We start from the raw sequence: 14427 nt of genomic DNA, 5'->3' as shown, positions 1-14427 counted from the left end.
TTTTGCAATCCTTTAAAGAAGTCGCCCTGCTAGCTTCTTCCTAGTGCTTTGAGGTGCCTGCCTTACAAATCCTGCTGTCAGATGCATTTCAGATGGAGGTTAAGGATCATTACCATCTAATAGTCTAACCTCGGCAAGGCCAGCAGCATAATCAAGGACCAGTCGCACCCTGGCCACTCCCTCTTCTCCCCTCTCCCATCAGGCAAAAGGTACAGAAGTGTGAAAACGCACACCTCCAGATTCAGGGACAGTTTCTTCCCAGCTGTTATCACACAACTGAATCATCCTACCACAACTAAAGAGCAGTGCTGAACTACTGTCTACCTCTTTGGTGACCCTCGGACTATCCTTGATCGGACTTTGCTGGCTTTACCTCGTACTAAGTTATTCCGTTATCATGTATTTATACACTGTGAATGGAGCGATTGTAATCATGTATTGTCTTTCTGCTGACTGGTTAGTACACAACAAAAGCATTTCACTACACAAGACAATAAACTAAATTGAACTAATAGACTTTGTGACAGACTGAGGTCTTGACCCTTAAATACCTGTTTCTTCATACGTCCTAAGACTATGTTGACACAATGAAGAGGAAGGTGAACTTCATCAGCAACGTTTGGCTTTGTTGGGATATGGGAAGTGGTCCATGTTTTACAGGTCTTGCTGTGGTTGTTTGTAAGAGGATGCTGTTGTATACTGGGAGTAGGTTGACTGAGGACCTTAGTACTGTGGATATTTCAAGGTTTCAAGGTCAGTTTATTGTCACATGTACCAGTTAAGGTACAGTGAAATTTGAGCTATCATACAGCCATACTAAGTGAAAAGCAACAAGACACACAGCCGCATAAAATAAAAGTTTACATAAACATCCAAATTTCCATCTGCTTCAGTGAATGAATGGACAATGACTTGAAGCTCAGACTCTGAACATGGGCATTGGCATGCTGCAATGACTGGTGTTGGGATGACCTTTGTTCTGGAATGGATCACTTGAGTCAAACAGTTTCCCATTAGTCCTGCAGATTGGAGTTTACTTTAGTTTATGTTTAGTGATTCAGCGCGGGAACAGGCCCTTCGGCCAACCGAGTCCGCACTGACCAGCGATCCCCGCACATTAACACTATCCTACGCACACCAGGGATAATTTACATTTACAGCAAGCCAATAAACCTACAAACCTGCAAGTCTTTGGAGTGTGGGAGGAAACCGAAGATCTCGGGGAAAACCCACGCAGGTCACGGGGAGAACGTACAAACTCCGTACAGACAGCACCCGTAGTCGGGATGGAACCTGGGTCTCCGGCGCTGCGATCGCTGTAAGGCAGCAACTCTACCGCTGCGCCACCGTGACCGCCAACTAAACTAAACTAAACTAAACTAAACTGAACTAAACTAAACTAAACATTTCAGATTGGGAACCTTTATTAGAATGATTGTAGCAGGGAGAAAGAAGACTGAGGGGGGGGGGGGGGGGGGGAAGGGGGAGAAAGGCAGATGCTGGCAAGACAAAGACTGGCAAATGATGGATGTGGGGTGGGGGGAGGGTTGATTGGAAGATGGGTGGAGTAAGTGACAGAGGATCAGGATGAAAATGAGACTACAGGGTGTACGATGAGGAAAGAAGAGGGATGAAATGTATAGGGAGGAATGTAGGTGGAAGGGGGGATGTGGGGGGGGGTGGTGGAGGTAGGAAAGGGGGGGAGGTAGAAAAGGAGGGGAGGGATTAAAGTGAAATGATGGACTGGGGATGGGAGATTAATATATTTTCATATTTTTTTTTCATATTTCAGATACAGCGCGGAAACAGGCCTTTTCGGCCCACCAAGTCCGCACCGCCCAGCGATCCCCGCACATTAACACTATCCTACACACACTAGGGACAATTTAAAAAAAAACATTTTACCCAGTCAATTAACCTACAAACCTGTACGTCTTTGGAGTGTGGGAGGAAACCGAAGATCTCGGAGAAAACCCACGCAGGTCACGGGGAGAACGTACAAACTCCTTACAGTACAGCACCCGTCGTCAGGATCGAACCTGAGTCTCCGGCGCTGCATTCGCTGTAAGGCAGGAACTCTACCGCTGCGCCACCGTGCCGAGGAAAGAGGGGAAAGGAGCAGGACAATTGGGATGGGGTGTGTGCCAGGGTGTGCACAGGGAAGAGAGAGAGGGGGGGTAGGGGGATTATTTACCATTGGATTATTTACCACCTTGTTCATATCTTCGGGTTGTAAGCTACCCAAACAGATTGTGAGATTCCTTGTGCCTCCAACATTGCCACAATGCTACCTTACCCAACGCAACAAATGGACTTCCAAATCATGGACAACAGCGTCAACAATGGTAAAGACTGGTTTGAGTACTTTAATAGTTCAACATATCTCAGAGGACCTCCTGTGCATTGCAACTGAATCATCCTACCACAACCAGAGAGCAGTGCTGAACTACTATCTACCTCCTTGATGATCCTCAGACTCTCCTTGATTGGACTTTGTTGGCTTTACCTTTGCACTAAATGCTATTCCCTTATCATGTATCTATACACTGTAAATGGATCTATTGTCATCATGCATTGTCTTTCTGCTGACTGGTTAGCGCGCAACAAAAGCTTTTCAATGTACCTCGATACAGGTGACAATAAACTAAACTCTGCTAAACTAAGCTTACATCAATCAATAAATCAATCAATCAATCAATCAATCAATCAATCAATTAATTAATTACAATCATTGAAAACATTAGCGACGCAGTTGTGCTGGTTTCTGACAGATGCACCACACATCTTCGTCCTACACAGCTGGCAAGCTCCTCTTTTGTCTCTACGTACGCGTCTTCCATCAACATCTCCAGCATGGTCTTGTTTGGTGGTCCCGGGGTTCCGTCTTCCATGGGTGGGTTCCCACAGCACAGCCTTGTTTGCTGGTATCTCTGGATGGCGGTGGCAACGACCAGCGAGCCTTGCCCTTCTCCACCTGACCTTCTCGGTCAGAGGTGGAATCTCCCCATAGAGCTGGGCGTTGGCGGTGCGCTCCCTCCGACTGACATTTTGAACTTTTCTGAGCATTCGGGTGCAGACGCCATCGAGAGTCTCGGACGGTGCTCGAGTGAGAGTCCATGCTTCACGCCCGTACAATAATATTGTCTCCACAGTTGCATGGAGGAATCTCAGTTTGAGACCCTTAGACATCCGAGACATCCATATTTCCCCCATGTTATCGAGGGCTTTCCATGCGAGCGCTTTCCGGACCTTGATGTCATTCCCCGAGCTCCCAGCTACTTGAAGTCTTCCACTTTCTTGAGAGATGCATCACCACTGGTCTTAAGAGGCTCATGGTCACCACCATTGGATGCCATGTACTCCGTCTTCTTGGCATTGAGATGGAGGCCCACTTTCTCGCACTCTGTCTCGACCTTACCGGAATCACACAATCAGTAAAATGCAGCTCTGGTTGTATCGTTTTAAGATGGCAAAGTCTTATTGTTCTTTGAACTGTTTTTTAATCTATATTTACTATGCAAACCGGGAATGTGTATGTTGGAAATGTGGACGCATTGACCATTGCTACTGTCTAGTATAAGAAAATAACTGCAGATGCTGGTACAAATCGAAGGTGTTTATTCACAAAATGCTGGAGTAACTCAGCGGGTCAGGCAGCATCTCGGGAGAGAAGGAATGGGTGACATTTCGGGTCGAGACCCTTCTTCAGTCTGAAGACCCTTCTTCAGTAACTCAGCAGGTCAGGCAGCATCTCAGGAGAGAAGGAATGGGTGACGTTTTGGGTCGAGACCCTTCTTCAGACTGAAGAAGGGTCTCGACCCGAAACGTCACCCATTCCTTCTCTCCTGAGATGCTGCCTGACCTGCTGAGTTACTCCAGCATTTTGTGAATAAATACCTACGGTCTAGTACGGTGGTTCCAGTGGAATGGGCTAGGAAGGGTCTGCAGAGGCTGGTTTACACCGAAGATAGACACACAATGCTGGAGTTACTCAGCGGGACAGGCAGCATCTCTGGAGAGAAGGGAGCGGGTGACGTTTCGGGTCGAGACCCTTCTTGGCCCTCTCCCCTGCCCCTCAGTCCGAAGAAGAGTCTCGACATTGCGGGTGTCTGGGGTAATGGGGAGAAGGCAGGAGAATGGGGTTAGGAGGAGGGAGAGACAGATCAGCCAGGGTTGGATGGCGGGGTAGACTCGATGGGCCGATTGGCCTAATTCTGCCCCTATCACTTGTGACCTTTTGAATTCAAGACCCTCAAACATCACTTATTTCTTCTGCCTGGCCCACTGAGTTACTTCCATCTCCAGCGGAATAGGGGGGGGGGGGGTGGATTTTTTGTTTTATCACTCTCCTCGAATTTTCTTTTTCTCAGTGCATGTAATCTCTGGGCGTGGTTAAAGGACACACGTGTGTACCTGGGGAAAGACTGACAGTGATAAAGGTGTGAACCGTGGGATCTGAGCAGTGGATTACGCCGGATCGTGCAAGATCTCCTTAATAAACCTGCGTGCTCGAGATCAGAATTGGTCTTTTCTTTCTCCAGCACCTGGAGAATCCGTCTCTCCCCCCCCCCCCACCCCCCGAACGAGAGAGGTAAGCTTTATCCCTTAACCCCTTAACGTTTCCAGGGACATAAATGCCCAATCAAGCGCAGGAGTGGGACTGCAGATGCTAGTTTACAAAGAAGGTAGACACAAAATGCTGGAGTGACTCAGAGGGACAAGGCAGCACCTCTGGAGGGAAGGACATTTCAAGTGGAGACCCTCGTTCAGAATCCACCCATTCCTTCCACCCAGAGATGCTGAGTTACTCCAGCATTTTGTGTCTCCGTTCAGTCTCATTGCGCTTTGCAAAGTTTCCAAATCACGTTGCTCTTCAGTTATAATGAATGAAACATCCTGAGTCAGCGACGCATGTTTAGCAATGGTCTGAATTGTGACAACAGTTCACAATTGAACGCGTGTGTTCTTATTTCATGTGTAGGAAGGAACTGCAGATGCTGGTTTAAATTGAGGATAGACACACCAAATTGCCGGAGGAGCTCAGCGGGACTTTCTTTCTCCCAGTTCTTATTTCATTCTGATTTTACCCGTCTCACAAAATACATCACAATCTGTCTGAAGAAGGGTCTCGACCCGAAATGTCACCCATTCCCTTCTCTCCTGAGATGCTGCCTGACCTGCTGAGTTACTCCAGCATTTTGTGAAATAAATCACAGTCTGTTATCTTGGCAGGCGGTTTCCTAAACCTTGCTGTAGTTTAAAAATGACAAAGAGCGTTCGTTGAAGGTCTGAAGTCCATTTAAATCTGCGGCGTCTCGATTCCCATCTGAAGACCAGACTTTCAGTCTAAAGAAGGGTCGCCATATTCCTTCTCTCCAGAGATGCTGCCTTGTCCCGCTGAGTTACTCCAGCTTTTTGGATGAGAGGAGATCTTATCGAAAAGAAGGATGAGAGGAGATCTTATTGAAACGTGTAAGATTATTAAGGGGTTGGACACGTTAGAGGCAGGAAACATGTTCCCAATGTTGGGGGAGTCCAGAACAAGGGGCCACACAGTTTAAGAATAAGGGGTAGGCCATTTAGAACAGAGATGAGGAAAAACCTTTTCAGTCAGAGAGTTGTGAATCTGTGGAATTCTCTGCCTCAGAAGGCAGTGGAGGCCAATTCTCTGAATGCATTCAAGACAGAGCTAGATAGAGCTCTTAAGGATAGTGGAGTCAGGGGGTATGGGGAGAAGGCAGGAATAGGGTACTGATTGAGAATGATCAGCCATGATCACATTGAATGGCGGTGCTGGCTCGAAGGGCCGAATGGCCTCCTCCTGCACCTATTGTCTATTGTGTCTCGTCTATCTTCTAGTTCCTTCCTTTGGTGTCCTGAGCATGCGAGGTTTGTTTTGTTTTTGCCACTCAAAAGTTTATCTTTCGAAATATTGGCATCAGAAATTATTCACAACGGGCACTCTCTCTGATAGATTGTGTGGGAAGGAACTGCAGATGCTGGTTTAAACCGAAGGTAGACACAAAGTGCTGGAGTAACTCAGCGGGCAGGCAATGAAGCAAATGTGGTTGCATCGTTTAAGAGGCATTCAGACAGGCACACGAACAGACTGGGATTGGAGTGATACAGACAACAAGTAGTCAGATGGGACCAGATTAATTTGGCATCATGGTCGGCACAGATATGGTTGGCTGTACAGTCTGTTCCTGTGCTGAAGAGAGACACAAAATGCTGGAGTAACTCAGCGGGACAGGCAGCATCTCTGGAGAGAATAGACAATAGACAACAGACAATAGGTGCAGGAGGAGGCCATTCGGCCCTTCGAGCCAGCACCGCCATTCAATGTGATCATGGCTGATCATTCTCAATCAGTACCCCGTTCATGCCTTCTCCCCATACCCCCTGATTCCGCTATCCTTAAGAGCTCTATCTAGCTCTCTCTTGAATGCATTCAGAGAATTGGCCTCCACTGCCTTCTGAGGCAGAGAATTCCACAGATTCACAACTCTCTGACTGAAAAAGTTTTTCCTCATGTCCATTCTAAATGGCCTACCCCTTATTCTTAAACTGTGGCCCCTGGTTCTGGACTCCCCCCAACGTTGGGAACATGTTTCCTGCCTCTAACGTGTCCAACCCCTTAATAATCTTATACGTTTCGAAGGAATGGGTGATGTTTCGGGGTCGAAACCCTTCTTCAGAATCCACCCATTCCTTCTCTCCGGAGATGCTGCCTGTCCCGCTGAATTACTCCAGCTTTTTGTGTCATTGGAAGTGTTTTACAGGGTTTTTTAGTTGTTCTTGTAAGAAGTCCCTGGAAACTGCCGCGGAGTTGTTTACCCTCTGGACCCGAACAACATTCAAACCAAGAGGAGGCGGAGATACGTGTATTTAAATGTAACATCTCCAAGTTTGCGGATGACACAAAGCTGGGGGGCAGTGTGAGCTGTGAGGAGGATGCTGTGAGGCTGCAGGGTGACTTGGATAGGTTGGGTGAGTGGGCAGATGCATGGCAGATGCAGTTTAATGTGGGTAAATGTGAGGTTGCAAGAACAGGAAGGCAGATGAATGGTGTCAGAAAAGGGGAGGTGCATCGAGACCTGGGTATGCTTGTACATCAGTCACTGAAAGTAAGCATGCAGGTACAGCAGGCAGTGAAGAAAGCTCATAGCATGTTGGCCTTCATTGCAAGAGGATTTGAGTATAGGAGCAAGGAGTTGTACTGCAGTTGTACAATAGACAATAGGCAGGAGGAGGCCATTCGGCCCTTTGAGCCACCACCGCCATTCAATGTGATCATGGCTGATCATTCACAATCAGTACCCCGTTCCTGCCTTCTCCCCATACCCCCTGACTCCACTATCGTTAAGAGTTCTATCTAACTCTCTCTTGAAAGCATCCAGAGAATTGGCCTCCACTGCCTTCTGAGGCAGAGAGTTCCACAGATTTACAACTCTCTGACTGAAAAGGTTTTCCTCATCTCCGTTCAAAATGGCCTACCCCTTATTCTTAAACTGTGGCCCCTTGTTCTGGACTCCCCCAACATTGGGAACATGTTTCCTGCCTCTAACGTGTCCAACCCCTTAATCTTATATGTTTCAATACGATCCCCTCTCATCCTTCTAAATTCCAGCGTATACAAGCTCAGTCGCTCCAGTCTTTCAACATACGACAATGAAGGCCAACATGCCATATTCAGGGCTCTGGTGAGACTGCACCTGGAGTATTGTGTGCAATTTTGGTCTCCTAATTTAAGGACATTATTGCTGTTGAAGGAGCACAGTGCAGGTTCAATAGAAAGTATTTATTCACAAAATGCTGGAGTAACTCAGCAGGTCAGGCAGCATCTCAGGAGAGAAGGAATGGGTGACGTTTCGGATCAAGACCCTTCTTCAGACTACACAGTGCAGGTTCACCAGGTTAATTCCCGGGATGGCGGGGTGATGAAAGAATGGGTCGACTGGGCTTGTATTCACTGAAATTTAGAAGGATGAGAGGGGATCTCATAAAAACATATAAAATTCTTAAAGTATTGGACAGGCTAGAATGCAGGAAAATTGTTCCTGATCTTGGGGGAGTCCAGAGTCAGGGGTCACGATTTAAGAATAAGGGGTAGGCCATTTAGGACTGAGATGAGGAAAATCTTTTTCACCCGGAGAGTTGTGAATCTGTGGAATTCTCTGCCACAGAAGGCAGTGGAGGCCAATTCACTGGATGTTTTCAAGAGGGAGTTAGATTTAGTTCTTAGGGCTAGCGGAATCAAGGGATATGGGGAGAAAGCAGGAATGGGGTACTGATTTTAGAAGATCAGCCATGATCGTATTGAATGGCAGTGCTGGCTTGAAGGGCCAAATGGCCTGCTTCTGCACCTATTTTCTATGTTTTCTATGTTCAATGGACCTGTTGTGGCGTTAGGCGAACTGCAGTGGGTCAAGGCCGCTGGGTAGACTGGATTTAATGCCCTCCATAACCAGCCTCTCAAAACATTTCATGATGGTGGATGTCAAGGCCAAAGGACGGTAGTCATTAAGGCATGAGCTTTTATTCCTTTGTCACGGCACGGTGGCACAGCGGTTGAGTTGCTGCCTTACATGGCTTGCGGCGCCAGAGGCCCAGGTTCGATCCCGACTACGGATGCTGTCTGTACGGAGTTTGTACCTTCTCCCCGTGACCTGCTTGGGTTTTCTCTGAGGTCTTCGGTTTCCTCCCACACTCCAAAGACGTACAGGTTTGTAGGATAATTGGCTTGGTATAAGTGTAAATTGTCCCTAGTGTGTGTAGGATAGTGTCAATGCGCGGACCCGGTGGGCTGAAGGGCCTGTTTCCGCGCTGTATCTCTAAACTAAACCAGCGTATAGAAAAGACAGACAGGTGGGCAGAGGGGGTGGGGTTGCTCTGATGGTAAGGAATGATATTCCCTTGCAAGGGGTGACATAGAATCAGGAGATGTTGAATCAGTATGGATAGAAATGAGGAATTGTAAGGGTAAAAAGATCCTAATGGGAGTTATCTATAGGCCCCCAAACAGTAGCCTCGACATAGGGTGCAAGTTGAATCAGGAGATAAAATTGGCGTGTCACAAATGTAATGCTACGGTGGTTATGGGAGATTTCAACATGCAGGTAGACTGGGAAAATCAGGTTGGAAATGGACCCCAGGAAAGAGAGTTTGTAGAGTGCCTTCGAGATGGATTCTTAGAACAGCTTGTACTGGAGCCTACCAGGGAGAAGGCAATTCTGGATTTAGTGTTGTGTAATGATCCTGATCTGATAAGGGGACTAGAGGTAAAAGAGCCATTAGGAGGCAGTGATCACAACATGATAAGTTTTACTCTGCAAATGGAAAGGCAGAAGGGAAAATCGGAAGTGTCAGTATTACAGTATAGCAAAGGGGATTACAGAGGCATGAGGCAGGAGCTGGCCAAAATTGACTGGAAGGAGGCCCTAGCAGGGAAGACGGTAGAACAGCAATGGCAGGTATTCCTGGGAATAATGCAGAGGTTGCAGGATCAATTTATCCCAAAGAGGCAGAAAGACTCTAAGGGGAGTAAAAGACACCTGTGGCTGACAAGGGAAGTCAGGGACAGCATAAAAATTAAGGAGAGGAAGTATAACATAGCAAAGAAGAGTGGGAAGACAGAGGATTGGGACTCTTTTAAAGAGCAACAAAAGTTAACTAAAAAGGCAATACGGGGAGAAAAGATGAGGTACGAGGGTAAACTAGCCAATAATATAAAGGAGGATGGCAAAAGTTTTTTTAGGTACGTGAAGAGAAAAAAAATAGTCAAGGCAAATGTGGGTCCCTTGAAGACAGAAGCAGGGGAATTTATTATGGGGAACAAAGAAATGGCAGACGAGTTAAACCGTTACTTTGGATCTGTCTTCACTGAGGAAGATACACACAATCTCCCAAATGTCCTAGGGTGACGGAGGAACTGAAGGAAATCCACATTAGGCAGGAAATGGTGTTGGGTAGACTGATGGGACTGAAGGCTGATAAATTCCCAGGGCCTGATGGTCTGCATCCCAGAGTACTTAAGGAGGTGGCTCTAGAAATAGTGGAAGCATTGGAGATAATTTTTCAATGTTCTATAGATTCAGGATCAGTTCCTGTGGATTGGAGGATAGCAAATGTTATCCCACTTTTTAAGAAAGGAGGGAGAGAGAAAACGGGTAATTATAGACCAGTTAGTCTGACATCAGTGGTGGGGAAGATGCTGGAGTCAATTATAAAAGACGAAACTGCTGAGCATTTGGATAGCAGTAACAGGATCATTCCGAGTCAGCATGGATTTACGAAGGGGAAATCATGCTTGACAAATCTACTGGAATTTTTTGAGGATGTAACTAGGAAAATTGACAGGGGAGAGTCAGTGGATGTGGTGTACCTCGACTTTCAGAAAGCCTTCGACAAGGTCCCACATAGGAGATTAGTGGGCAAAATTAGAGCACATGGTATTGGAGGTAGGGTACTGACATGGATAGAAAATTGGTTGACAGACAGAAAGCAAAGAGTGGGGATAAATGGGTCCCTTTCGGAATGGCAGGCAGTGACCAGTGGGGTACCGCAAGGTTCGGTGCTGGGACCCCAGCTATTTACGATATACATTAATGACTTAGATGAAGGGATTAAAAGTACCATTAGCAAATTTGCAGATGATACTAAGCTGGGGGGTAGTGTGAATTGTGAGGAAGATGCAATAAGGCTGCAAGGTGACTTGGACAGGTTGTGTGAGTGGGCGGATACATGGCAGATGCAGTTTAATGTAGATAAGTGTGAGATTATTCACTTTGGAAGTAAGAATGGAAAGGCAGATTATTATCTGAATGGTGTCAAGTTAGGAAGAGGGGATGTTCAACGAGATCTGGGTGTCCTAGTGCATCAGTCACTGAAAGGAAGCATGCAGGTACAGCAGGCAGTGAAGAAAGCCAATGGAATGTTGGCCTTCATAACAAGAGGAGTTGAGTATAGGAGCAAAGAGGTCCTTCTACAGTTGTACCGGGCCCTGGTGAGACTGCACCTGGAGTACTGTGTGCAGTTTTGGTCTCCAAATTTGAGGAAGGATATTCTTGCTATTGAGGGCGTGCAGCATAGGTTCACTAGGTTAATTCCCGGAATGGCGGGACTGTCGTATGTTGAAAGGCTGGAGCAATTAGGCTTGTATACACTGGAATTTAGAAGGATGAGGGGGGATCTTATTGAAACATATAAGATAATTAGGGGATTGGACACATTAGAGGCAGGAAACATGTTCCCAATGTTGGGGGAGTCCAGAACAAGGGGCCACAGTTTAAGAATAAGGGGTAGGCCATTTAGAACGGAGATGAGGAAGAACTTTTTCAGTCAGAGAGTGGTGAAGGTGTGGAATTCTCTGCCTCAGAAGGCAGTGGAGGCCTGTTCGTTGGATGCTTTCAAGAGAGAGCTGGATAGAGCTCTTAAGGATAGCGGAGTGAGGGGGTATGGGGAGAAGGCAGGAACGGGGTACTGATTGAGAGAGTGATCAGCCATGATCGCATTGAATGGCGGTGCTGGCTCGAAGGGCTGAATGGCCTACTCCTGCACCTATTGTCTATTGTCTATTGTCAAACTAAAACCAGTAGGCTCCACTCCAGGCAAGTCGATTACCAAGGTCCCTGCAATAACGCTGCATGTGGTGCAGTCTTGGACTCCTCCAATATCAAAACTGCCTGAATTGGAGGATTTTAGTAATAAGGAGAGACTGGAAAGGCTACAGTAGTTTTGATTTCCCTAGGGTGAAGGATGCTGAAGAGAGACATGCTGGAGTGTATAACATACGAGAGGCCTAGATTGGAGAAATCGTCAAAATTATTTCCCATGGTGGGAACATAGAAACATAGAAAATAGGTGCAGGAGTAGGCCATTCAGCCCTTCGAGCCTGTACGCACCGCCATTCAATATGATCATGGCTGATCATCCAACTCAGTATCCCGTACCTGCCTTCTCTCCATACCCCCTGATCCCTTTAGCCACAAGGGCCACATCTAACTCCCTCTTAAATATAGCCAATGAACTGGCCTCAACTACCTTCTGTGGCAGAGAATTCCACAGGCTCACCACTCTCTGTGTGAAGAAATGTTTTCTCATCTCGGTCCTAAAAGACTTCCCCCTTATCCTTAAGCTGTGACCCCTGGTTCTGGACTTCCCCAACATCGGGAACAAGATGGTAAAAGTTTAATGTAAAAGAGACCAGACAAAAGTTGGGCCCATTCCCCCCCCCCCCCCATTCTCTCCTCCTCCAGCCCCACTCTTACTCTCCCTCACCCCCCTTTCCCCAGGACCCCCCTTTCCCCCACTCTCTCTTCCCCCCACCACCACCCCCCCTGCCCCCCACCCCCGCTGCCCCCCTCCCCAGTCGCACACTCCCCCCCACCCCCAATCTCTCCTCCTCCCACCCTCACTCTTCCGGAGCGGTGGACTACTGGTGGGAACATCACTGTAAAGATGAACCCAGTAAAAAAGTTCAAAATGACAGTTCTACCATTTAGAATGGAATAATTGCTTTGAACATTAATTTATGTTGCTCTGCCTTCTGATTAAACTTTCCCTTTGTTTCTCCTTTTTAGGTCACCTCAGGATGAGATCCATAAATGCAGACTTTTATTTTTTCCTTTTCCTTGTGATTTTCGGTAAGAAGTTCTCTCCATACTTTCTTTATTAAAAACGTAAACCCGTGTTTTTGTTCAGATGAAAGTTGGCAGTTATAGTTTAGTTTAGTTTAGTTTAGAGATACAGCGCGGAAACAGGCCCTTCGGCCCACCGGGTCCGCGCCGGCCAGCCGATCCCCGCACATTAACCCTATCCTACACGAACCTAGGGCAATTTCCACTTATACCAAGTCAATTAGCCTACAAACCTGTACATCTTTGGAGTGTGGGAGGAAACCGAAGATCTCGAAGAAAATCACGGGGAGAACGTACAAACTCACGTACAGACAGCACCCATGGTTGGGTTTAAACCTGGGTCTCTGTGCCTCAGACAGTTACGTTTTAGGTTTTCGACATGTTTTTTAAAAAATGCCACAGTTCAAGAAAAAACGTTTCATATGCATTTCATATGATAATTTCATGCTACAGTAGTGTTATTCTGTTATCACAATCAATCCCAATCCCAATCACAATAATCAATCACAATCACAATAATACTTTATTAGCCAAGTATGTTTTGCAACATCATCATATCATATCATATATATACAGCCGGAAACAGGTCTTTTCGGCCCTCCAAGTCCGTGCCGCCCAGCGATCCCCGTACATTAACACTATCCTACACCCACTAGGGACAATTTTTAAAAAAACATTTACCCAGCCAATTAACCTACATACCTGTACGTCTTTGGAGTGTGGGAGGAAACCGAAGATCTCGGAGAAAACCCACACAGGTCACGGGGAGAACGTACAAACTCCTTACAGTGCAGCACCCGTAGTCAGGATCGAACCTGAGTCTCCGGCGCTGCATTCGCTGTAAAGCAGCAACTCTACCGCTGCGCTACCGTGCCGCCATACGAGGAACTTCATTATTCCAATATTTTGGGAATATTATGAAATACACTTTTTACAAAAATCCATTTAACCACTTTAAAATATATATTTTTTAATACAGCTATTAGTAAACTGGAAGTAAATCTAGTTTATGCCTTGTTACCGTGAAGCTTGGTTTTTAAGTAACCCGGGCAAAATGTTATTCTAACCCGGGCTTGGCACCAAATTACAAGGATCTCTCTCTCCTTTCTGTACTTCTGTACTTCGTCTTGTCATTATTCGATGGTGGTGTCGTCTGCAAGCTTGTAGAATTATATTTGGAGTCATAGAGTCATACAGCGTGGGAACAGGCCCAACTACATGCTCAACATGCCCCATCTATACTAGTCCCACCTGCCTGCATTTGGCCTGTATCTCCCTAAATGTATCCTATCCACGTACCAATCCAAATATATTTTAAACATTGTGATACTACCTGCCTCAACTATCTCCTCAGGTAACTCGTTCCATACACCCACCACCATTTGTGTAAAAATAGTTCTCTCTCAGGTTTCTATTAAATCTTTCCCTCCTCAACTTAAACCTATGTCCTCTTGATTCCCCTACTCTGGGTAAAAGATCTCTGTGCATTTACCCCTATCTATTCCCCTCATGATCTTATACATCTCTATCAGATCATCCCTCATCCTCCTGCACTCCGAGTATTAAAGTCCTAGCCTGCTCAACCTCTCCCTATTGCTCAGGCCTTCAAGTGCTGGCAACATCCTCGTAAATGTTCTCTGCATCCTTTTCAGTTTAACAACATCTTTCCTATAACAGGGTGACTAAAGCTGAACACTATACTCCAAATGTGGCCTCACCAATGTCTATAACATAACATCCCAACTTCTATACTCGATACTCTGACTGATGAAGGCCAAGGTGCCGAAAG

The 14427-nt window shown here is 46.4% G+C and overlaps 1 protein-coding gene across 1 annotated transcript in view; it reads left to right on the top strand.

Moving 5' to 3' along the window:
- The first annotated feature begins 2284 nt into the window (after positions 1 to 2284).
- The window catches only part of LOC144593676 (von Willebrand factor A domain-containing protein 2-like), a 44604-nt gene continuing 32461 nt past the window's right edge, over positions 2285 to 14427 (top strand). Inside the window, exon 1 of the mRNA XM_078399658.1 lies at positions 2285 to 2345. Coding sequence (XP_078255784.1) covers positions 2285 to 2345 — 61 coding nt within the window. The remainder of the gene's footprint in view (positions 2346 to 14427) is intronic.

Source organism: Rhinoraja longicauda, chromosome 1 (genome assembly GCF_053455715.1).
Source record: "Rhinoraja longicauda isolate Sanriku21f chromosome 1, sRhiLon1.1, whole genome shotgun sequence".
Classification (NCBI taxonomy): domain Eukaryota; kingdom Metazoa; phylum Chordata; class Chondrichthyes; order Rajiformes; family Arhynchobatidae; genus Rhinoraja; species Rhinoraja longicauda.
This window is presented reverse-complemented; position numbering and strand designations above follow the sequence as displayed.